The 22,947-nt window shown below is 40.0% G+C and overlaps 1 protein-coding gene across 7 annotated transcripts in view; it reads left to right on the top strand.

Moving 5' to 3' along the window:
* LIN28B (lin-28 homolog B) overlaps positions 1-22,947 on the top strand; it is a 97,501-nt gene that overhangs the window by 12,659 nt on the left and 61,895 nt on the right. The window contains exons 1-2 of one of the 7 annotated variants that reach the window (XM_038177480.2): positions 31-412; positions 1,449-1,636. In XM_038177480.2, the coding sequence (XP_038033408.1) occupies positions 403-412; positions 1,449-1,636 (198 nt within the window). In that variant the 5' untranslated portion in view covers positions 31-402. The other 6 variants (XM_038177481.2, XM_038177477.2, XM_038177479.2 and 3 more) reach the window with 6 other exon arrangements.

The following is a 22,947-nucleotide window of genomic DNA, read 5'->3' as shown; positions in this document are numbered from 1 at the left end:
GGACAAAAAAAAAAAAAAAAGGAAAAGGAAAAAAAAAGGGGGTAAGGGAAAAAAAAAAGGAAAGGAGGCGCTGGAAATTCGGCGTTCATTCATAAATTACCGCGGCGTGTCAGCCCGCTTGCAATGGCGATTGGCTGCGCCTGCCTCTCGCCAACCCCTCCAGGATCCGATGCGAAATTAGTAGCAAGAAAGCATGTAATTGACAAAGTCACGTGTGCGCAGGGGGCCAGAAACCGAGCGCGAGAGAAAGGGGAAAATCCAAAGAGGGAACGCACATTAGACCATGCGAGCGAAATTTGGGATCGTTCAAAATCAGGATGTTAGGTTAATGCAGAAGACCGCTTCGAGCCAAAGGGAAAGTTTTCATCTCACGAGTTTGGAGCAGAGGGCCCGTGGGGCAACATGGCCGAAGGTTAATTCTCTCTTTTTTTTTTTTTTTTCTATTGTTTTACTCTGATTTTCGCTCGCTGCCTCGCTCGCTCTCCCCCCCTCTCCCTCCCTCCCTTCTCCCCCCTCCCCGGCTCCCCCCTCTCGCCGTTCCCCCTTTTCTTTTTTCTCTCTTTTTTTTTTTTTTTTTTTTTTTTTTAATCGGCCCGCGCAAGGGGGCTCGCTGCAAACCCATTGTTACGGCTCTCCAAAACTGTTCCGTACCGCCCACTCCGATTCAGGGCTCGAGAAGCTTTCAGGGGGCTATTGTTTGAATTGTTCCTGTTTGATTAAGCGCAGCCGCGGTGCTGGGATGAGAAAACGCTGCTACACCTGTCCCAACTTTAATCGAAAGTTTATTCCGAGGAGGGATGGATGCGCGTTGCAAAATAGTGGTTTCCGCGCGGCGTGTGCAATAGGCAGTTGTGCAATCGCCCCAAGTTGGCTTCTCCTCTCCCTTCCACCCCTCCTGAGCCGGCCTCCCCCCCGAGCCCCCCGCTCCTGCGCCCTGCAACGAGAGACTAATTTGCCTGCGAGTTGCTCTTGAGCTATGGGATCGGTCTTAAAGCAGCAATACTCAAGTAAAGTATCGCCTTCTGCGCTGTAATGTGGCTGAAAGATGGAGTTAAATGGAAAAATACACGTATGTAGCGAAACGTGGGCTGCTGCCCTGTGCGGGGCGAGAGGGAGAGCCTCCGCGCACGGGGTTTCCTCTCCGTAACCTCTGGTGATTTTATTATTATTATTTTTTAATTATTTTTAACGCGTTTTGGGGAGAAGGTTGTTTACTTTTGAATTTAGGGAAAAAAAAAAAAAAAAAAGCTCTTTTCGCAGTTTGTTTTTGATTGCGTTGTGTTCGCTTTTTTTTTTTTTTTCTTTTTTTTTCTGTTTCCTCGGAAGTAACTCCTTTACACAGTGGCCAAAGGATGTTACCAGAATTTAACTCTGCTTTGCATCTTGTCCCCCCCTCTCTCTTTTCTCCCCCCCCACCCCACCCCCCTCCGCCTTTCCCTCTTCCTCAGCAGGGGCGAGTAAAGGTGGAGAGGAGCCCGGGAAGTTGCCGGAGCAGGAAGAAGAGGAGGAATCCCAGGTTTTGCACGGAACCGGCCATTGCAAATGGTTCAATGTGAGAATGGGATTCGGGTTCATCTCCATGAGTAACCGAGAGGGAAGCCCCTTGGAGTCTCCAGTTGATGTCTTTGTACACCAAGTAAGACCCATTTTTGTCTTCCATCTCTGCCTGCCGCTTCTGGTTGAGCTCAGTGGGGCTCCGGTTTCACGTGGAGAGAAGTAACCTGTTTTTTCCTAGGCATTTAGGTACATCTGTAATTAAAAAGTCGCCTTAGGTAATTGTTTTGTTGGCAGCACACAATTGGAGTAAATAAGATCGTTAGATTGAGCTCAGCCTCTGCGGCCGAAGATTTGTGCAAAAGGATGATGTTGTTTCCTCGTCTCTTACTCCTCAATTTAAAACATTTCCCGTGTGTTTTATTTATTTTTAAATGCTACATTTTTCTCTTTAACCACGTTTATAATTTGTCACCCCACTGGTCGGGAGCAGATACGCTTTTCCTTGGAATCTGCTTAAAACTAAAGTCAGAAAGGGATAAATAAAGATCTTTTCCTTTAGGTAACGTTTGAATGCATTTTAAACGCTTTTCTTGTAAACCTCGAATTGTTTTTTAAAAGCTCGTTTGAGATTAGTTAGTGCAATTGAGGCATAATTATAGTGTTATTTTGCAGTAATTCAGGCCTGAGAGTGTCCCCGTGGTGATAAACTGAAACACGCGTGTGGTTTGTTTGGTTGATTTTTAAATATTCCTGCCTAGAAAAAAAAAATGCAACGATTAAGGAGTCAGACCAAAAGCATGGTCTCTGTAGGGCTGTTAGACAAGAAGCCTGTGGCCATTGTTTTTATTTTTAAGCATACCAGCATGAACGGTGTTGCTGTTGTGAATGTGGAAGCCTGTATCTGAATGCCTTCAGGTGAAGGAGTTTCAGATGCAGGCGGCTTGTAAAATCGTGAGCTGAAGGGAGCTTTTCCCAAGTTCTGCAGCGTGGTTTGTGGGGAAGGCGCGTGTGTAGACCTCCCCTGGTCCTTGTGTTAGTCTCCAGTTGCAACAGCGCTGTTTTGAATTTCACCGCTCTCCTCTGCGATCAGGGAACAGAGGAGCAGCATCTGATAGGTGAAGAGACCATTTTGGGCTTGGCTAGGGCCATGTTAGGGAGGCAAAAAGGCATCTTAACTTTTTACGTAGTTGTCCATTTTCTATGACGTTTGCAACGCAGGAGGGAGGGTTGTTGCATGACTGCACAGGGAGCCCGTTTTTCTGTTCCATTTGGTGGCCCGGCCTCATTTTGTGCTAGCTTTCACCAGGCTTTTTCGAGCAATGTGCTTTTCATGAATTAATATAAAGGTGACTAAAACTTAGAGCGCTTCTGTGGCGTGTGGTCTTGCTCCTTGTGGTGGTGGAATGGATTTCTGACCTCGGCGTGTTAAACATCCCCCATGCCTAAGGGCCTGGCCATCAGTATTTGCTGTTTGCATTTGGAATTACAGACAAAGTGTGGAATTAAGTAGTGAATTTATTGAATTCTTACGCTTCTTGCTTTGTACTGGCATAGAGGTGCCACCCGCCTTTGCTACTACTTTTTTTTCCTTTACGAATTGAATTAAGTAAATACTTACTGAAATAGGATTGTTTGTCCTCCTGTTTCCCCCTCACCGTCTTCCCCTCTTTGTACACTTTCAAGTCATGACATTGCTCTTTACAGTTCTGTAAATTTACTTTATGGATTATTAAAAAACAAAACAAAACTATTTTTTCATCTAATTTTACATTAATGCACATTATTCTTGTTGCTTCTCAAATAATAGAGGACAAGCATTTAAAGTACAGCAGCATTATTAATAAAAAGATACGTTTGGAAACAATGATATTAGAACTGTGGAAATCGAAAGGTGTTGAACTGCATGATGAGGCGATACATTTAAGTAGTATTAGACAAGGTGTTGGGCCACAATTGAAAGTAGTCATAGAAAAAAATTGGGAAAGTCCGTGGTAAATTTGGATTTCTGCTGTGTTGTGCCCCCTCCGCTAAAGGATGGAACCTTCTACGTGAAGGGAATTTTAGAAATGTTTGTTAACAATTCAGTAATCTGCAATTTGCCAGTATTTTTAGGTGTCTAAGATATGTCGTGGTGTAAAATGCACTGAAAACCAGCACGTTTTGTTGTACAGGAACTGTGCGCCTCAGTCATTCTGAGTGTTTCTTAGAGCTATATTTTACTGAGCGCATTGATTAATATCCCGTAATGGATTACTCCTAGAACAAAGCAAGTATGTTTCTTGCTTTCTTCTTCCTGATGAAACCTGCAATGTGCATAAACTTCACGTTGACATTATCTTCTTTCCATCAGTCCAAAGCAGAATTTTTCTGTTTAAAGAAATGGACAGAAGCAGCATATATTTTGGTTCAGAGTACGTTTTGGATAATTCATCCTGGTATACAGAACGCTTTGTGTTAGCTGACTACCTGACCGATGGTACCAGTAGCAGCCAGAGCATAAAAATGCCTTTAAATCAGTAATGATATTTAACAGTCGGCTCCTACAACGGAGTAGGCTGCTTGATTGGACACTATTCTTATTAGTCTCATTTGTTTGAAAAATTTAGTCATGTGAAAGGTTCCTTTCAAGGCAAAGACATTAGTTTATTAATCTGTCGAAACAAAATATTGCTGTTTAAAGCTGCTTTGAAAAGAGTTCATCGTTTAAGTGTGCACGTTTTTCTGCGTGCGATCACCCATTCTGCAATGTTTGTAGCTACTAAAATCATTTTATGGAATCAGGCGGTCTAAGTAGAAGAAAGAAGCTTCCACCTTACTCAGTCCAAGTCTGGTAAAAGCTGGTTTGAACCTAGCGACAATATTTTTATTGCCTTATCTTACCTTTCCTTGGTGAGGTTATGCTCAGTTTATGAGATCTTGCTGTGAGCAAAAACATCTTGAATGTGGAGTCAAAATTCTTGTAATAGTTTAAGCTCATTATATCTAGTTTTTAAAGCTTGCAGTGAATGATTTTTCTTTCTTCCATCTTGGAGTTCTCCTTGGTTGTGTGCAGATTGTGGTCATATTTTTCTAAAGTCAGTGCTTCACTAATTAAACAATTATATTGATATCTATTTTTAGCAGACAATGCTTGTGTTTAAGCCCCCTCCTTCACTCAGTGAAAATTCTGTTCATGTAACAGCTGCAGTATTGAGTTTTTAACTCTCCCTTTTAAGTCCTTCCTACAGCACTAATCATTTTGATTGATCTACTCTGAACTACCTTTAGGTTGTTGTTACCCTTCTGGTAATGAGGTACCTAGAGTTACAAGCATCATTTCAGGCAGAAACATGTCAGTGATTACATATGTGCATCTGCGTGTTTGTGTAATGTAAATAAGGTACACCCATACATTTACGCTCCTGTCTTTTATTATTTTTTATTTGCTTTACTCTGATGGTTTGTGTCATTGCCATGTACTGGAGTCATTCAGTATCGTATAACAATTACAAGTTTTTGAGACAACCCATGGCAAATCCAGCAGCATGCCTAGTCCAGTGTTTCTTCCACCAAAAAAAAAAACAAAAGAAAGAAGTAGCAATGTCAGTCCCTTGTAACTCTTAAATACAAGGACTGTGCACCTTACTTAATTTGGCTCAGTATTGTATTTTGGATTTTTAGTAGGTTAGCATGGAATAGGTAATACAGATTAATTCTCCTTTATGATGTGAATTTTGCACATAGTTATGTGTAAACAGCTCTTGATTTTTTTCTTAAATTTAACAAGGGGTGAAACAGACTGGAGAGGTGAAGTGAGCGAAATCTCTTGTGATGCACATGGGAAAAAAAGGGTTTAATTGCTAAGAACTAGTAAGAGTTTGAGCTTTAATAAAATCAGGATGTTTGCCTTACTGCATGCTCAAAATTGTACACGCAACTTCTCTACAATGCTTTTTGAATGCTGGTGGTAAAGTGTAAATGCTCTGGATTCTTCTTTCTTTTGCATATATTTTGCATGGATATGTCAGAAACCTATACTTTACTTTGTTAAGCATAAAGCACATACGTTAAAGGTGATACTGAAGGGAAGGGTACTGTGTAAATAGATGCGATTAAATACATTTGTGAATTTCAAGGATTATAATTTCATGTTCTGTGTTATGTTCTTTCAGTGTGAGATTGGTTGATCAGATTAGAAAATGTTTGCTAGGACCTGACTGCAGTCCAAAATTCTTACCGCATTCAGGGATTGATCTAGGATTTCTGAACTGGGACCTTAAAACGTGATCCTTCTTTGGGATGCTCTTTTATGAGATGGGGAGAGGAAGGAAGGGAGGAGCAGCGTGCAGGAGTTGGTGTATTTTGTTTTCTCATTAAAACGAACATGGCTGGTTTGAAATTTCTCACTTTCATCTAACTTTTACTGTTGCTGCAAGTTACTGTTGTTGCAAGATCTGATAACGATAGAAGAGAGCCTTTTCTTTTTGCTTCTTCTTGCAGTGAGTCTTTCCTGCACTGTTCTGAACTGCACTTTAGTTTGTATATTGTAGATTTTGCTCTTACAGGTACTTGCAGCAATAACAGAACAAAAGAGAGAGGGAAAATTACTGAGACTGTTGGGGTATGATTATAAGCACAAGAATAAAGGGAAAATTAGACTCCTGAAAAGTCTTTTTTTTCTTTCTTTTTAATTTGGCCAAACATCCTTTTTGATGATGAATCAGGTGCCTAGTCTTTTAGATCCTAATGTTGTAGCTATACTACTTCTTCTAGGATAAGGTTGAGCACGGCATAACACATTGAACGCTGTTTCTGATGCTGTGACATGTGATTCTGTGCTTTCACAAGGATGAATTCATTCATTCAGCACATCTTTTCCATTTTTGCATTGCTATGGTAGAAGCCTGTAAAAGCTACTTAGTTGTTCAGGAGAACTGGAAGTTCTGGGTGAGCAAGTGAGATCAATATTGCTTTGCTCTTTGTTGTTAAATGGCACATACCAATGCCTGTTTGAAGTACACAAGCCTCCATGCAGCGTGTGTTGTTCCAAACTTGCCTCCCTTGACTTCTGCTGGGGACCAGGCAAACCCGGTCCTAATCAAAACAAAAGTGGCTATCAGGATTTAGACAGGGAAGCTGAGGAAGGAAGTGAATGTGGAATAACCGTGTCTGCAGTGAGCATGTATATAAGAGATCTGGCAGAGATCAGACCTGTGCTGAAGACGTGGGTGTTGAAGTGCTCGGCAGCCCCACCGCACATAGTCTATGGTGCTGGAGGTCAGGGACAGGCTTTGGCACTCAGCAGCTGTGTTGAGGCATACAGAGAAAGCTGATGTTAAATTATGGGGACTGTGGATTTGTGGTGTACTGCAGAGCAGCCTTGTTTGGGATTTTAAAAATTTATTTTAACTACTAAGTAGTCTAAGCCCTACATTTTAAGTCCTACCTGTAGATGCATAGACAGATGGCAAAATACTTCCCTAAGAGCTTGAATATTTAAGACAGTTGACTGAAGAAACTTCTGGTATCTAAGTTATGGAATTGCCATCTGTGAAAATACCTTCCAGATTTCATCTATTTACATCTAAAACCAACATTACAGTGCATTTTTATCTGTAGACATATGTAGTATTTAAGCGAGAAGTCCCATTAAAGCTAAATGGTATTGATTGGATTTTGCTGAACAAGTTTAAATGTTTACCAGCAAAAATCATGAATGCTCTAATGACAGAAGCCTGCAATGGGACTATTTTGTTTTAAGAGAGGTCTCCCTCTTTGACAGAGCAAACCCTTCCAGACCATGCTGTCCTTTTCTCCAAGACTGAGGAAGTTGTGCACAGGGGTTGGGATACTGGAAGGAAGAGGATATTTTGTCTGGGGCACAAACAGAAGATACCAAAGCAGATACATGAACCTAAGCTAAAGGAAATGAATTGTCAAATTGGGAAAAATGTTATTGCTTGTCCTGGTTTGCAGCTAGATTATTAGGGTTGTAAGTACATCTAAGCCCGTTCTGAATTTTGTTTCAGATGCTGTACAAATATGCTCTCATCTAAATACTGTTTAATCTGTTATCCTTACATAACCCATTTCAGTAAAGGCCTGTTGTCTTTTCCCTACTGATGCCAGTAGAAGCAAGATCAGGCCTGTGAAGTTTCATGAAAGTATATAAAAGAGAATTTAAAGGTTTAATTTAAGATCTTAGAAACCATTTATGATGTTTCTTAAATGAACTCAAATAAGGATATACAGTTTATGTCTTTTCATTCCCTGTACGTAAGGTTGTTTTTTCCTTTCTTTAAATCAGCTGAAAGTTATCATTGCAGATACAAAGTTTTTATGACTGATGATTAGCTCTTGTTAAGGGATGGTTGTCCCCCTGGACTAGAAGCTTTTGCTTGCTGGTTATCCCTGGTAAAAGCAGTGAATCCTTAAATTGCTTTTATGTTAGCAGAGTATCAGTCATCGCCTCTGCGTGGGGGGCTGGGAAGTGCTTCTGCTTGCGCATATTTAGTTGGAGTAATTGGTGTCCAGAGTTTTTCTCAGGTTATGCTGGCTGGTCCTGACTTAAAACGAGGGTTAACTCCTTGGGAAGTGGCTAGAGTGAATTCCAGATCCCCACCCCAGCGATGGCTCAGCTGCTTGCAGAGCAGCTGTGGAAACTGCTGCAAGTTTTACAGTCTGCTGTATTAAGGAAAACTGGCACTGATTTTGATTTCTCTTAACATGCAAAGCTGTAATGTGCAGCAGGTCAGCAGCTGCTCTGCAGGCAGCTGAGTTGTCTTTGCAGTAGCAGTGTGGTGAACAGGTGGAGGTTGAACCTCCTACAGCCACCCTTCGTAGTGGGGGTCCTGCAGCCACGGTTTTACATTTGGCAGCAGTGCCGCTGCTTAAATAAGCTTCAAGAGCTTTTATAGCACTCTCGCTGTTGGACTAGCATAAGTGTTTGTGAAGCTGCGCGGTGAACCCAGTTGGGGAAATTTTGTTTTTCCACATCTGAGTTCCATCAGTTGTCCCATCTGAGAAACCACACGGTCCCCACAAATAAGTGTGGGCAGTGCTGGCACTGTGGAAGGGTGGCCAGGATGCAGCCATGCAGCTGTGAGGCTAAGGTGAAGATATAGGAGGAAAGAGAGTTTGAAGCTACCATAGTAGAAACGTGAATGAAACAGATGTAGTGACAGTGCAAGGCTTACTGGCTTTCAAGAAAAGGGGCACTTTTGGGTAATGGAAGGAGTGCGAGCTTCTGAGTTCACCTTGCAAGTGGAATATTTCAGGAATCATTTTTGAGCCATACTTCAGTTCTTTTTTTTTTTTTCTTCTTACTGTTTACAATCAAGCTATGGCTTTGAAATGTATTTAATTGTGGTTTTAAACAGCATTATAAAACAAAGTGGGGATTTTTCAAATTATGCCAAAAATATGTGTTTCTTCTGAAGAACAGAAATTAGAATATAGGGCACGTAAATAGAAATTTGGGTATATCTTTTTAGCAGATAAGTAAGAGCTGTAGTGAAATCAGTTATGAATTCATTGATACTCTGAAAGGATTAGTGTCCTAATTATCCCATGTGTATAACTTTGAAAATTAACTTTGTCAATAATTTGAAAAGTTAATTCTCTGAGAGTACGTAGTATATCCTTGCTCTATTATCAAATTGGTATTCAAAAAATCAGGTTTTTTTATTCCAGAAGTCTAATCCAGTGCTAGAATTACATTTTGGGAAGGAGGGAGGGAGGTGGGAGAAGGATTTTTCAAAGGTTTGTTTTGGTTTTGTTAGCATCATAGGGTAGTATTTATCAGATACAACTGTATTTGAGTGAGTGCATGTGTAATCAATTTTTGGAGTGTATGAATTTGTCTACAAAATCTGAGTGACATTCCATGGCTACTACAGAATTTATGATGCTGTATTAAGAAACACTAATGTTGTTATAATTACACTCGTAAGTGTGTACTTCTCATGAACATAGCCAAACAGTGGCTTTCCTACCAGACAAAGATAATCTGTTCTCGGAGAGAGGTCTCATCTAGTTACTCATAGTAATTTACAGGTATGCAGTGTTGAGGATTTTTTTTTTTGTTGTAGATTGCTTTTATTTTAGTGTCTCATGAGGCTACTTTTAATATTTGTGTTATAACTTTCCTTGTTTATGGTTCTATAAACTGATGTACCAAAATAATCCTTGGGCTGAAGCTCAGGGTAAAAAGGATAGTCCTTGTGTTCTTTAAGTAGACTAGAATAAGGAACTTAGTTGTTTGCAAAATGCAGGTGTCTTCAAAATCTCTTAGTAGTGTGTCTGTGCTATAATTTTTAAAAATGTTTCATTTCATTTTACAACTGCATTTTTCGAGCTAGTAATCGAAGTCTTGTTTGGTTTTATGAGCTATTAGTAATAATACAATTGTGGTGGAAATACAGGGTTTTTAAAAGCCTCTGCTGACCATGTGTGGTGATTTCTGAATATCCTTAAACTTGTTATTTTGGAAGTGTAAGAAATAGGTACATTTTAAAATCTAGAATGCATCTAAAAGACCCAACCTGGCTTCTTTAGACTTTGGACACACCACTAACTACTTCTAGTATTTGAGGGGTATTGCTACTTTGCATGGATTAATTACTTGGTTTAAGACAGATTGCACACTTTGAGAATTAGCCATTTGTTGACAGTGAAGTTGGATTAAGATCAAAGAATTATTAACAAACTTGCTTGCTGTCACCTCTCCCAGATATTAAATATTATAGTCAGGTGAATGGAAATTCAATAATGATTTCAACAGTAGACAAAAACTCATCCTTAATGTAATCAAGCCAGTACATCCCTTGTTCTCTCATGGGTACTACCATGCTGATAGGCCAAATTCCACTCAGTCTTCTCATGTGAAGTAGTCCCACTGACCTGTGAAATTCATTCAATAAACAGGACAACATAGAGTGGATTTAAGCCTGTTACATGGATATTGTTATGGGAAGTATTTCATTTACGCTCTTTTTTTTCTCTTTATTTTTTTGTGGGTTTGTTGTATATTTAAGTGCACTAAACTTGCTTTCATGCTTCAAAACTTGAGGGCCATCCCTGTATAGCGCCTAAAATGTACAATAAACTAGGGCTTGGTTCAGTTCTGCTTAATTAAATTATATAACTTAATGTGATGTGTATACATTAACTTAAAAGTTTTGTAATTTTTATGTAATTTTCATGATATGCTGCACTTTGGTACTGTGAATATATAGTAGTTAATGTCTTACATAGCTAAATTGACTTGACCAGTGGTCTGCAAAGCTTCTTCAATGCAAAGCTCTTGGACTGTGTTCACAAGGAAAAGGATGGGCACTCTTGGTGCAGACTCCTTCACAATCTTCCTCTGCCCCAGGCCCCCTGTCAAACACGTAGACCTCCTGCTGAGGTGTGAGGCCGAGTCCCCTGTTCAAAAAGGAGGGAACGAACTGTTTACAAATTTAGGGTGATAATATGGTCCTCAAATATTTGTAAATGAATTTAGCCAAAAAGTTTCCATTTCACAACCATGCTTAATAGTTCTCCACTGCAGCAATTAAATTCTCATTTGGCTGTGCCAAATGTGTTTTGTTTGTCTGTTTCATTGTTTTTTGTGTTAATTAATGAAAGTACGTAATTTTAATAAATGTTTTATATGAATCAAAATCAAGTTTGTTTAATGATTTCATACTGGAAGTTTTGTTACAAAACTGATTAATGGATAGGGAATATATGGTAGAAGTTAACCCTAAAAGGTGAGGACTATGAATGCAATACATACAGTGTTCCTTGTACGGAGGTCTGTGCCTGTAGCATGCACATTAATTTTAACTAATAGGACATTGAGCATCGCATCCTGTTCATTGTGTGTGGTTCTGGTTTAGAAGCTAATGGAACACAGAAACAAAAAAAAAAAAGTAAATTTTTTAAAAGTGTTCTTAACTGACTTGAGGAATTACTGATAATGATTAAAGATAGACGTTAATTGTAAGGTGATTGATCTGGGTTAAAGGCAGCTGCATGAACAAACAATATCAGAAATCAAGAGTTTCTTTATATAGATCCTTTATATAGATCCAATGTCTCAATTGACTTTACCAGAACTATGCATGAAGAAAGAATTGTGGGGAATTGGACTGTAGCTGGTAAGAGAGTAAAAGATTTCAAAAGGTCTGCTCAAGATGAAACTCGTATTCAAGACTTTCAGACAGAAATATAGTACATCTGAAGATAAAATCTTTGGACTAATTTGAAGAGGTTTTTGTTTGTGTTAACTCATGCTTCTGCTAACACTTAATGCAGCAGTAAATATTACATCTTCCCTCATATATGCATGAGTGCTTAGTTCTCCTGGACTATACGTGATAATCTGCACAAAGAAAGTAGACTATCAGACGATTCTCTCAGCAGCAGTGCTGCCTTTTCCTCAAGAATTAAAAAGACTACTAAAGAACCTAAAATGTGTTCTACCAGATTTGAAAATGTTTAAAATTATTTAAATTCAAAACACTCAGGTTGAGAAGGTTCCTTAAATTTGATCTGTTGTCTTCAGTAGAAGTTTTATACAGAGCTGTTCGCTAACAAAAAATGCATTTTATTTTCTATTTAATATGATGTCTTACATTTAATGACTGTGTAACTTTTTTGGAAGACGGCAAATGTTTATAAAAATAGATCTGATGTATACTTTGAGCAGTAAAATCTCATTATTTTTAATAATGTAATTGGTATATTGTTTTTCCCAAAGAATCTTTATGTTCTTCATCAATTTATTTATATTATTTATATATAATTATTCATTAGTTTATTTATATTTAGCAATTATGTGGAGTTTTTTAATGGCAGATCATTTTACTTTTGTAATAGTAGTTTCTTTTTAGCTGAAAACTATCAAAGACTTACTGTAAAGTGATAGTCCATCCATGTTTTTTGTGGTTTTATTGCTAAACTTTGCACAGATAAATGGTCATCTGAGGAAGAATTAATCTTTACGTAAGAACTGTAAATGAACCAAGATTAGACTGATAAAATGGCCACAGTTGAAGCAATGTCCTTTTGCAAAGACTAATTGTTCTAGTGTTTGTTGTTGGATAGTATACTCAATGTTTAAAATATTCTAAGATCTACATATTAATAGCTTTTTCGTACACGGATCAGAAATTGTTTATATATAAAACAATATGTTTTTTTCAGTTACAAGTAGATTTTATGTAATTTAATACTGATTAGTTAGTAGTAGTATGTACCTTGATTAGAAAACAAGGGAGTTAAAATAAATTTGACCACAGTGGGTGCCGTGAAATGTGCTTATACTATATTGCATTCTCTCGAGGAGTATTGAGGTAATTGGCATAAAATGATTGCTTTTGTTTTTAGGATATTTGGTTTTAGGCTGATGAATGTAATCTACATAATAAATTGTTAAGAACTGGTAAGCCTTAGTTCAGTTTTCGCTTTCTTCTCCTTCTATTTGAATTGCATTTGAAAATTAATGGCATGTTTTAACTATACTTAATCTCTTTATTTTAGTAACATTTGAATCTTTAAGTGTTAAGCCTGGTGAAATCAGTGGCAAAATGGTCAAGAAAGTTCAATAAGAACATTTTTTGTCAACAATTTTTTATGATGTTTTCATTTGGGAGCTTAGATACTTAGAAAAGATTGATCAAATAAATACAAATTTTTTTGTGTGTGTGTATATCAACTATCATTGAGTATATTTGCTTTTACTATGTTTGTTAGTGCTTCAGAATCTTTAAAATGCCTCCAAAGCTAATATATGAGTTTATACCATACTGTATATTTGTATTAAAATATACTGTTATTAAAAATATACTGTATTAAATATGAACTTACATGAACGCTCATCTAAATTTCATGTAGCACATTCAGCTGTACATGTACATTTAGAGAAATGTGGCTACTCTTTATTTATATCTTACATGGCAGAAAATACTCCAGTGGCTTCCTTTGTTCACTTTCACCAGGGTCTCGATTAGCTTAAGTGGAGCTTTGCATTTTGTGGACAAGTTTGAAATTCCTGGCATTTCAGGTCTAAAAGAGGAGTAACTTGAAGATAATTATTTACTGACAATATGTAAGAGAATAAAAATGTATGCAGGTGTCTGGGTTTTTCCACATTAGTGTTAGCAAGTAGAAAGTTTAGTATGTCTTTTTTTTCTTCTTCTTTTTCGTTTTTTTTTTTTTTTTTTTTTTGGGGGTGGGGGGGAGGGTGTAGAGAGATAGGGTAGGGGGTTCATTGTTAAACAGTGGTTTTTTAATTTGGAATTAATCTGATTTATTTGAATTTGTAAGCCTTGCCAGCACATTGTTCTTCTGGGCATACTTGCCTATCATTGCTACATAGCGTAAGATGAGGTACAGAAAATGCAAATTATTTCCTTTCATTTAATCTGTATGGATTAAATGTTAAACGTATGTTTTCAAACAAGGATACATGCTAAATGTAGATGAAATGTAATAATCCTTGCTCCTTTAAAAAATCATTTGTTGATACTCTTTACATTATTATAAAATTTTGGCATTTATTAGACAATATTGTCAAAATTTGCTGGTCAGATTTTGAAATGTTTAACTTCCATCATCTGAACAATTTTATAAAGAGATTTCTGGTAATAATGTTGCTATTAAAACATCACTGTTCTGAAGGTACATTCAAGCTTTAAGAAATCAGCTAAATGAGTTTGAATACTATGCAAAAAACAATAAAAATATTCATTGTGAATTAATACAAAATCTCTTTTAAATGAGGCTTGTATGCAAGCATATATCTTTTACAGTGTTTGTGCCTGTTACAAGAAATATTTTTAACAGTGTTGGTCAGTTTGGGTTGTGCTGCATAAAGGAATGGCAGAAACCAATGCTTATTGTCACAGTGGTCTTTAGAGTTGTCAGCTCTCTTCTCAATCAGTGCATTCCAAATCCACACAATGAGAATCTAGAAGGGGCCAAAAATACAGATTGTGGGCCTCAGTTTTTCTGCCGATGACGTTTGCCAGTCAGCTATTGACTTCTCTGCTGTGCTGCCAGTGGTGTGGATGGAGGAAGAAAGCCTTTCATCTTGCAAAGAATCAGCTGTGGCTTTTCGTGCTATGGATGTTTTATTGGTAATATTCAGGTAGTGCAGGTTGCTTCTGACAGCGTAGAAGTTGTTTGTCTCTGCTGCTTTGGTAATGAAGGGGCTGCAGGGTAAATGAATGGAGACACTGCAAAAGTGAGGGTTTTTTTTTGTTGTTGTTCTTACTCCTGTTTTTATCGGAGATCATCACTGTGACGTGTAAATAACATCAGACCATTACCAGGTACAGTGTCTAAAACCCAAGATGTGAAGGAACGGGCCGGTTGATGCACAGCCGGGGATGAGCCCTCCACTTCTGCTCCTTTTGGTGCCAATGGCGAAGCAGACCCCAAGGCCGGGGGGAGGGGTGGCGTGTTTGCTTTAACCGACACAACGCGACCCTACAGCCGGTTTTAACGTTTAGCCCACGGAATGGGGCCAGATTAACGCAGCTAGGCCAAGCAGGGCCGTGCGTAGCCCTTTTGTTGCCCATTTTTCACGTTTTTAGCAGGTCCCGCGGCCCAGCTCCCGGCCAGGCCTCCTCCAGCGGCAGCTCCCCGGGGGCCGGGCGGGCGGCGCGGAGGCGCCTCGGTACCGACCCCCCACCCCCGGTACCAGCCCCCCACCCCGGTCCCGGCTCCCCCCCGGTCCCGGAGGCGGATCGGGTACGAATTGCTCCCCTATGGCTCGGGTTTTGCGGCCCTCCCGAGCAAACTGGGGCAGGCAGGGCAGGGCCGGTGCCTGGCGCTTCCTTGGCTGGTAGTTAGCCTAGCGACTGGCGTGAAGGAGTCCAGGATTTTATTTTTTTTATAGTCTCTCAACGCGATTTCAGTGCCTTGTTTTAAAAAGAAGCTGATTTAGCACGTGAGGCAGAGCTGGAAGCGGTGTTTATTGTGTTTGAGGCTGTGCTCGGTGATGGGTGCCGCTGTCTGGCAGCCGGGCCGGGCTGAGGGGCAGCGCCTTCCCTCAGCAGCCGGACCCCGGCTCCCTGCCCGCTGCCCTCGCCTTCTGAAGACCAATTTACGGCTGCAAATCAACCCGCGAACGCGAATTAAACAATTGACGATCAAACACTGCGTTCTTGAGCATTTATTTTACCCGAAGGCTTGCCACTCCTCCCGCCGGCGCCTAGCACCATGGCACCACACGTGTTGAGAGGCCACCGGGGAAGGAGCGAGGCTGGCTCCGGGACCGGGCTTGGGACCGGAGCCGGAGCCGGGTCCCAGCCCCAGCCCAGCCGCCCCGCTGCCGCCCCGTCCCCCCGCCCGGTGTGCCCATGGCGGCGGCGGGGCTGCCCACCAAGATGGCGGCGCCGGGCCGGGCCCCGTGATGGCGACCCCGGGCCCTGCAGGGCGCTGCGCGGCCCGTGCCCAGCTTTGTTCCGCCGGCAGCCGGGGGTCCCCTGCCCCCTTCCTGCGGCAGAAAGGGAAGAAAACGCCGCTTTTTCTTCTCCTCACGTGATTTCCCCTTCGCCACTCACGGGGGCGAAGGTGAAGGGGACCGGGGGCGGCCTGCCGGTAGTGTGGGGAGCGGCCCGGGCTCGCCGCTCGCCTCCCTTCCTCCCCCGGCCTCTTCAGGAGCCAGAGGAGGGTGGTGGCCCTCTGTGGCTGGGGGTGGAAGGAGGGGTACTTAGTACAGGGGGCATGGTAAAGGTTACAAACGCGGCCATTTCCTCACGGCACACAGGTAGAGAGATTGCCTCTCAACGACCATGCGAAATAAAGTACTAAGCAGCTCCTCGCGTTGAAGCAGTTGCGTTTACAGAAACACACGAAATGTTAAAACGGGCGTTTTTACCGAGATCCATCATTTTTAATGAACTTTCCGTTTGTTTCACCTCGCGGCTTAAAATTTCCCTTTAATTTAGCTCCAGAATGTTGTAACATGACAGCACAAAGGAAGGCTTTGCAAAATACCCAGCAGAACTATCTGCTTTTGTTTGCTCTGAAGGAGAACACAGTCCCCCGTGCTAAAAAGTCATTCAAAAAGATTAATGATGGCAGGATTCCGATCTCGCAAACACTTGTTCTTTAAAGTAAGAACTATTCCTGTAAATAAAGGTTTCGAGATTATGACCTTAAATGTGCAACTTTTATAACTTCACCCCTTAAAAATGGTCTTCTGCTTTAGTCTGGCCTTGGGCAACGTTTCACATGGACTCAATGTGGTGTTTCTTTTTCACTGTACAACAACTATAATTTCACTTTTTTCTTTTTTAAATTGAGGGATTGTTAGTCTAATAGTTATCATGTAAACTAAGAACCACAGAATCATTAGGTTGGAAGAGACCTCCAAGATCACCTAGTTCAACCTATATGAACTATATAAGAACTGGCATCTAAATTTAAAAACAACCTTCAAAAATTAAATGTCTAAATGACTAAAGCCTAAGGCACATGTTTGAAAGCAGCTAAAAAAACCAAGAATCTTGTGAGGGTAATAGTAAGCTGGCACATTTTAAAGCATATAGTAATAAAATCAAGAATAACTTGGGGGAAAAAATCATCATCAGGAAGAAAAACAAAGAGATTAAGAATTCAATTATTTCAGTCTATTTTTTACTTTTAAAAATAAGAGCATGCGTATATGTATCTGTACTTCACATACAATGCATATCTAATGTATGTATTCTACATCAATAGTTTTGCTGGAAATGAAATACAATAAAGCAATCTTTACTAGTATGGGTCTCTGTGTTGGGTTTTCTATCCACGCCCAGGAGCTGTATCAAACTGTTCTGCAAGTTATCTGACTGTAGTTCATGATACATTAATAGAAAAATAGGTTTTATTTTATATTTGAAAATCTAAAATGTACTTTTAGACTTTGAGTGGTGTGTGGTTCGCTGCTCTGGGACAGTCTCCCATGTTTGGTGTAACTCCATTGCTCACCATAAAATTGTGTCAGTTGCTGCTTCCTCCCCCATCAGCAGAGTACCCAGCTCTCTGTAATCTCATCTTTTCCTTCTGATAATGTTTTTTGCTTGCAAATGATTTCTTTAGATGCGTATGCTATCAAGGGAGTTTTTACTGACAGATCCCTAAGGTCATTTTGGTTGTTTCAAAATAAAGTAGCTCAGGGATTAAAGTCTACTTTACTTGTTTTGTTAGATCCAAATAGGTGAAACATGCTGTTTGAAAGTGTTTGTCAAGCAGAAGTATTTCACATTTCAAATACAGATAACTGCCTCTTTTTTTTTTGTAGTTTTAATTAACTTACCTGTGCTGTGGATTTTCAGTTAAACATAGGGTTGTTTTACAAAATGCACATTTTTTACTGCACGTGTTGGATAACTGCAATATTTAGATAACATTTTCTTTGGGGTTGGCAACTTATTTTAACCTTCCCGTGTAAAACTTTTCCTCTATTTTTTTAATACTAATGTTAAACGTTGGTTTTACAATCCCCAAGCAGTAGAAAAGCTTTTCAAAAATCGCAAGCTAGTCTCTGAAAGCATGTTAATCATCACTATATTCACCAGTGCTTTGATAACATTTGTAAATTAACTAAGCATCTTCATTAATTTTGAAGAAAAAAAATAAATACTTGCCAAGGATGTAATACCATTCTAGGGTTTTGTTCTGTTTTTCTGGGCAAAATCTTTGAGTGTTTTAACCCTGCAGTTTCTTTATTGCCTTAAGCCACCTATCTGTGGCCTTGCACCAGAAGAGGCGATCCCACCCCTTCCTCCACCCTGGCCACACATGCCCAGCTCCTGTGTCAGCTCCAGCGCCCTGTGCAGCTGCAGGAGGAATTGCAATCCATTGCCATTTGAGCTGAAAACTAGTCATGCATTTGGCATGTTTAAATTTTGTTTGTATCAGCAAGCTCATAGGACTTTTCCTCTTACTACACAAAGACTAGAGCTAACTTGGGGAAAGTGGTGGAAGCTGCAGCTTGAGAAAATGTCAAAACTGCTCCATTTGGATTCAGGATGGCATCAGGGTGTGGTTTTCAAGTGATCAAGCCAGTATGTGGGAGATCTTGGAAAAATTGAAGTTTTTATGGGTACCTTTCTGGACAAATGAGTTATTCTCATTCTTTTCTGGAAGAATCTGAGGAATGAAAGTCCTAGGTGAAGGCCAGCAGCAGGGGCCAAGCGAAACTGTGGGTGTCAGATGGTGTCATGCAGCCTGTGCTGATCTGACCGTAATGCTGCACTTCGTGTCAATGCTGTGCATTGGCTTCCTCAGAAAGAGCTGTTAATAGGCCAGTCCTGCAAATAGCAGGTGTGTCTGTTTATATAATTTAAATTATTGTTGTTTTTAAATAGAAATATTTGGGACTGACTTTGCCATTGGCAGCTTTCAATTTGTGAGTGCCCTGCTGGTGTGTAACTAGCAGGGATAACCAAGCAGTCTCGTTTGCCCAGCACGCCATTTGCTTAATATTAGAGGAGAATCAAGTTGCTAAGTTCCCTTGAAAAATATACATGATTTAAACTTTTCTTTTAAATGACCAGTACCATATTTAATAAGCCATAAACAGCTTCTCTCCTGGTGCCCAAGCTCTACTTCTCAGCGCTGTAGCAGAACTCACAGCATGTACAATAACTCCTTTAGCATTGCTTACCACTTCTGGAGCCAAGTGCACCTCGGAGCTGTGTAGCTGGGCGGTGTAAATGCACTTAGGAGAGAAACTTTTGTTTCTGTTTTAAGAACACTTGAAAAATATTTTCACAGGAATATACCACTGAAGTGTTATGTATGTTTTTTTAAGATCTGTTTATCTATTGTGTTATAGCTGTGAAGTGGTACGTATGGTCACTGAAGTGACCTGTATGAACTGAGGAGTGTTTTCAAAGAAATATTCTTACATGTGTGTTTTTGTCTGCAATGGTATTTGTTCAGTGCTGCAGAGCACTGGTTGTCCGTGCTGTAAGTGCAAAGTTAAGTTGCTTTGACTTTGTTGGACCTGGCTGCTGCTGATGAAGGTGCTGCACTGAGCTCCGTGCAGGAGTCCCTTGTGCAGCAAGGACTCCTAAATTGTCTGACGGTTATGTAGGGCTGGCTTCTGTCTGTGTTGCAATGACGTTTTGATGGGGGCTGCATGTGAATAACATGGTCAGGTGCAGTGGGTGTACTGAAAATTGTAAGGTCCGGTTGCTGCTAACGTAACATGAAGTCAGCAGGATACTGTAGTTAAGAAAAAGCAAGAGCAGTGATCTTAAAATCATTTATTGACTGACCCAAGTTGCACAATTTTGGCTAAGGTGCAGCAAATGCAGATGGTGTTTTGCTGTAGTGTAGGTTAGATTCCACTCCCCCCTCCCAGGGGATCCTTGGTGAGGAGGTAATCCAAATGTATGTGCATTAAAGGAGTTTTAATTTCTAAATTTCGACTGTGCCACCCAGGCAGCAGAGGGGTAGCCTCTGCCCTTCAGGTAGCAAACCAAACCACCTCCAGAGCCTGCTGGGGTGTGCAGAATCGGGGCATAGGAGCTCTGCAGGAGGCACCACTGTGTGTGGCTGTTCTTAACTGAGGAAAAAACATGCTGAAATTCTGGGGATTGCTTCTCTTCTCTACATGGATTGCTGCTGCTGCTGAGTGGAGCCTATCCTGTGTGTAGCAAAGCTCTGTCTTTGATGGCATTTGGTTAGGATCCTCCTAATAAAATGGTCTTTTGTATATAAAATTGTATGTGGCTTGAGTGTGTGATTGCTTTTCTTGTAGGAGCGTCTAAGTATTTATTTTAAAACGAAAAATTGCTATATGCTACTAAAAAAGTTCCATTCAACTGCAACATATAAGTGTAAGGAAACAGTTAAACTTTTCAGTAACCCTTTTTATTGCATAGGCTATTGGTTGATTAAAGTAATTGGGAACTTTTCTCTTGCAAACTGTATTTGTGCGCCTTGTGCACTGATGTTAAGCACCTGCTCTAAGTGGATCACAACTGTAAAGAGCTGCCTTAATATAATGCTGACCAAATAGGTATGGCATTTCTGGCAGACAGGTAAGAATGAGGAGGATGCCAGTGTTGGTTATTGTTATAACAAATTGAATTATTTGGCACATTATTCTAGCAAAGGCTGAGTTAAGTGAGCAAAATGTCATTTATCTTTATTTGTAGGTTGTTCTTCAGATCATTATTGATTTCCAAATTTCAAGTTGTTATAATATGTAATCACAGTGACATTAGCAGTGAATGATTTATCCTGGTTTTGTTGGCTGGAGGAAGATGCAATGCAAACAAATTGAAAAATCTAATGTAAGGTGGAACAAGCCGCTTACAAGGAAATACTTCTTAAAGGAAAAAAAAAGCTGTGAAAGTAATGTTTGAAAAATGTATGTAAAATGTACATTTAATTACCATTTAAAAGGTATCTGTGTGGCACGGAGTTTTTCTTATTTTATCAAATGATACAAATTCTACCTTTTCTCAGTAAAAATATATAAATCTCTAATTTCACAAAGAAGAAACTTTATATATTTTCTCTCTATCAGCATTTGTGGGTCAGCATTTCACCACTTGATTTCTTCACAAACAGCATATAATCTGTAGTAAATAAAATATTTTAGAAGCGCCCCTGGAAACCTTGGGAGTGTGACCAAGGAAGACTTTTTTTCCTTAACACCTTTTTTTTTTTTTTAAAAAAAAAAAAAAAATCTCCACTAGTGATAAGGAAACCCTGCCTCAGTCAAAGCTGAACAAAATGCATGGTATGCAGTAGGCATTTCTGCTGCCTTTCTTTCATCTTCTGGGGGTGCCCCTCCTCCATTTTGTTTTTGTTTTCCACAAGTTTTCTGGTTTTGCTCTCTCCTGACCCCGCGGTGTGAGCTTGTAGCCACACAGGACACTGGTAAGATCAGAGAATGCCAGTGTTGCATTAAAGTGTGGTGCAGAAGTCAGGAAAAAGACAGTGAAGTTAGCAGGGTCCATTGTTTTATCTTTAAAATAATACAGTGGTCTTAAGCTAGGGCTTGTGCCGATCGTTCACCTTTTAATTTTGAAAGATAGCAGGGCTGTTTGTAAAAGATCCCACAACAGGTTTTTTTATTATTTTTTTTTATTTTTTAAGATCTATATTCTGGTTTATTATCACAATTCGGAAAACTATAAGAATAGGTAAAAGCACTCTGAAAAGGTCAGCGGGCTCTAAATAGAATGATTATTTCAAATTTTCTTAGTGTCAAACAAGTTTCACTAAGATGAACCCTTGAAATGCCTGACACAAATATCAGTATTAATTGGTGCTTTCAAACAATTGTAGAATAATAAATTTCAAATAAATCCCTTTTATTTGTGCCTAAGAACAAACATCTTTTATTTATTCCTTTCTGATCTGTGCACAAACTTGCTTTTTTCATCCAGAAGTTGAACTTAACTTAGTCTTTTGTAATAATGACATTTAGAAACTTTATACAAACATACTTAACCTGTTTCTTGGCATTAGTAATTTGGGCTCGTTATTCTGTAGAGCAGTAGATTCGCTTACAGAATGTAAGTAAAGGATAGTTTATCATGCAAAGTATAATTATACCTGGGCATCTGAGTAGATGGGCAAGGTATTATTTCAAGGTGTTTTAGAGAGAGCTTCTTCAGACAAACAGGAGAAATGTATGTTCCTGTTGTCCTTGTGTCGTATTCATCTTTCGTTTGGCTTTCATCTTTCCTTTGATAAGATTTCAGCACTACCATTTGTTAACCATGTGGTATACCTGAATGCCAGAGGGTGTTTCTGCACTTCGCATTGAATTTCCATCCTTATCAGTCATGAGTCTCCCTGTACGATGAGAGGAGGCATTTGCAGGTTTTGTAAAGCAGGCACAGTATCTGTGCCTAGAATCTCCTGAAGACTGAGCTGAGTGACTTAAAATAGTCTGTGAAGAGGAAATGAACGTGTTGCATTAGTTTGCTATTTTCTGTACCTATGGATCTGCTTTTTTTACGTGGCTGACCGCAAATTCAGTTTCTTGGTAACCGCTTGCTGATTACATTTAAAAGTTGTGCAGAGTTCTGATCCAGGGGCCGGACAGGATCATTGCTGAGCTGTGCTCCCAGCACCAGGGCACAGGTTCTTGCTTAAACGAAGTCATTGAGCAGGCTGAACGTACTTGCTGCAAACATGCGCATGGTCAGTACCAGAACATCTCCCTTATTTCCCGAACCAGTAGGTTCTGCAGGCTTTAAGACCATACGTAGCAATAGATAAGCCACGGTCAGGAGCAGGCTGATGTAGTGGTGTCATCCCTTGTGCTGTATGAGTGGAAGCACGGCGGTGGTCTCTGTCACTTTGCTTTCCCCCAGCCACCGCCACTGCACCTGGTTTTGTTGTGGTGGGCATCTGAGCACTGCTGCTCTGCTCTGGTGTGGTGTGAGCCATGGTGGGAGGATGGCCACGGACAGAATTTCACCCAGTGGGTGCTGCATGGAGCTGTGACACTTCGCT

Source organism: Anas platyrhynchos, chromosome 3 (assembly GCF_047663525.1).
Source record: "Anas platyrhynchos isolate ZD024472 breed Pekin duck chromosome 3, IASCAAS_PekinDuck_T2T, whole genome shotgun sequence".
In the NCBI taxonomy this organism is placed as follows: Eukaryota; Metazoa; Chordata; class Aves; order Anseriformes; family Anatidae; genus Anas; species Anas platyrhynchos.
This window is presented reverse-complemented; position numbering and strand designations above follow the sequence as displayed.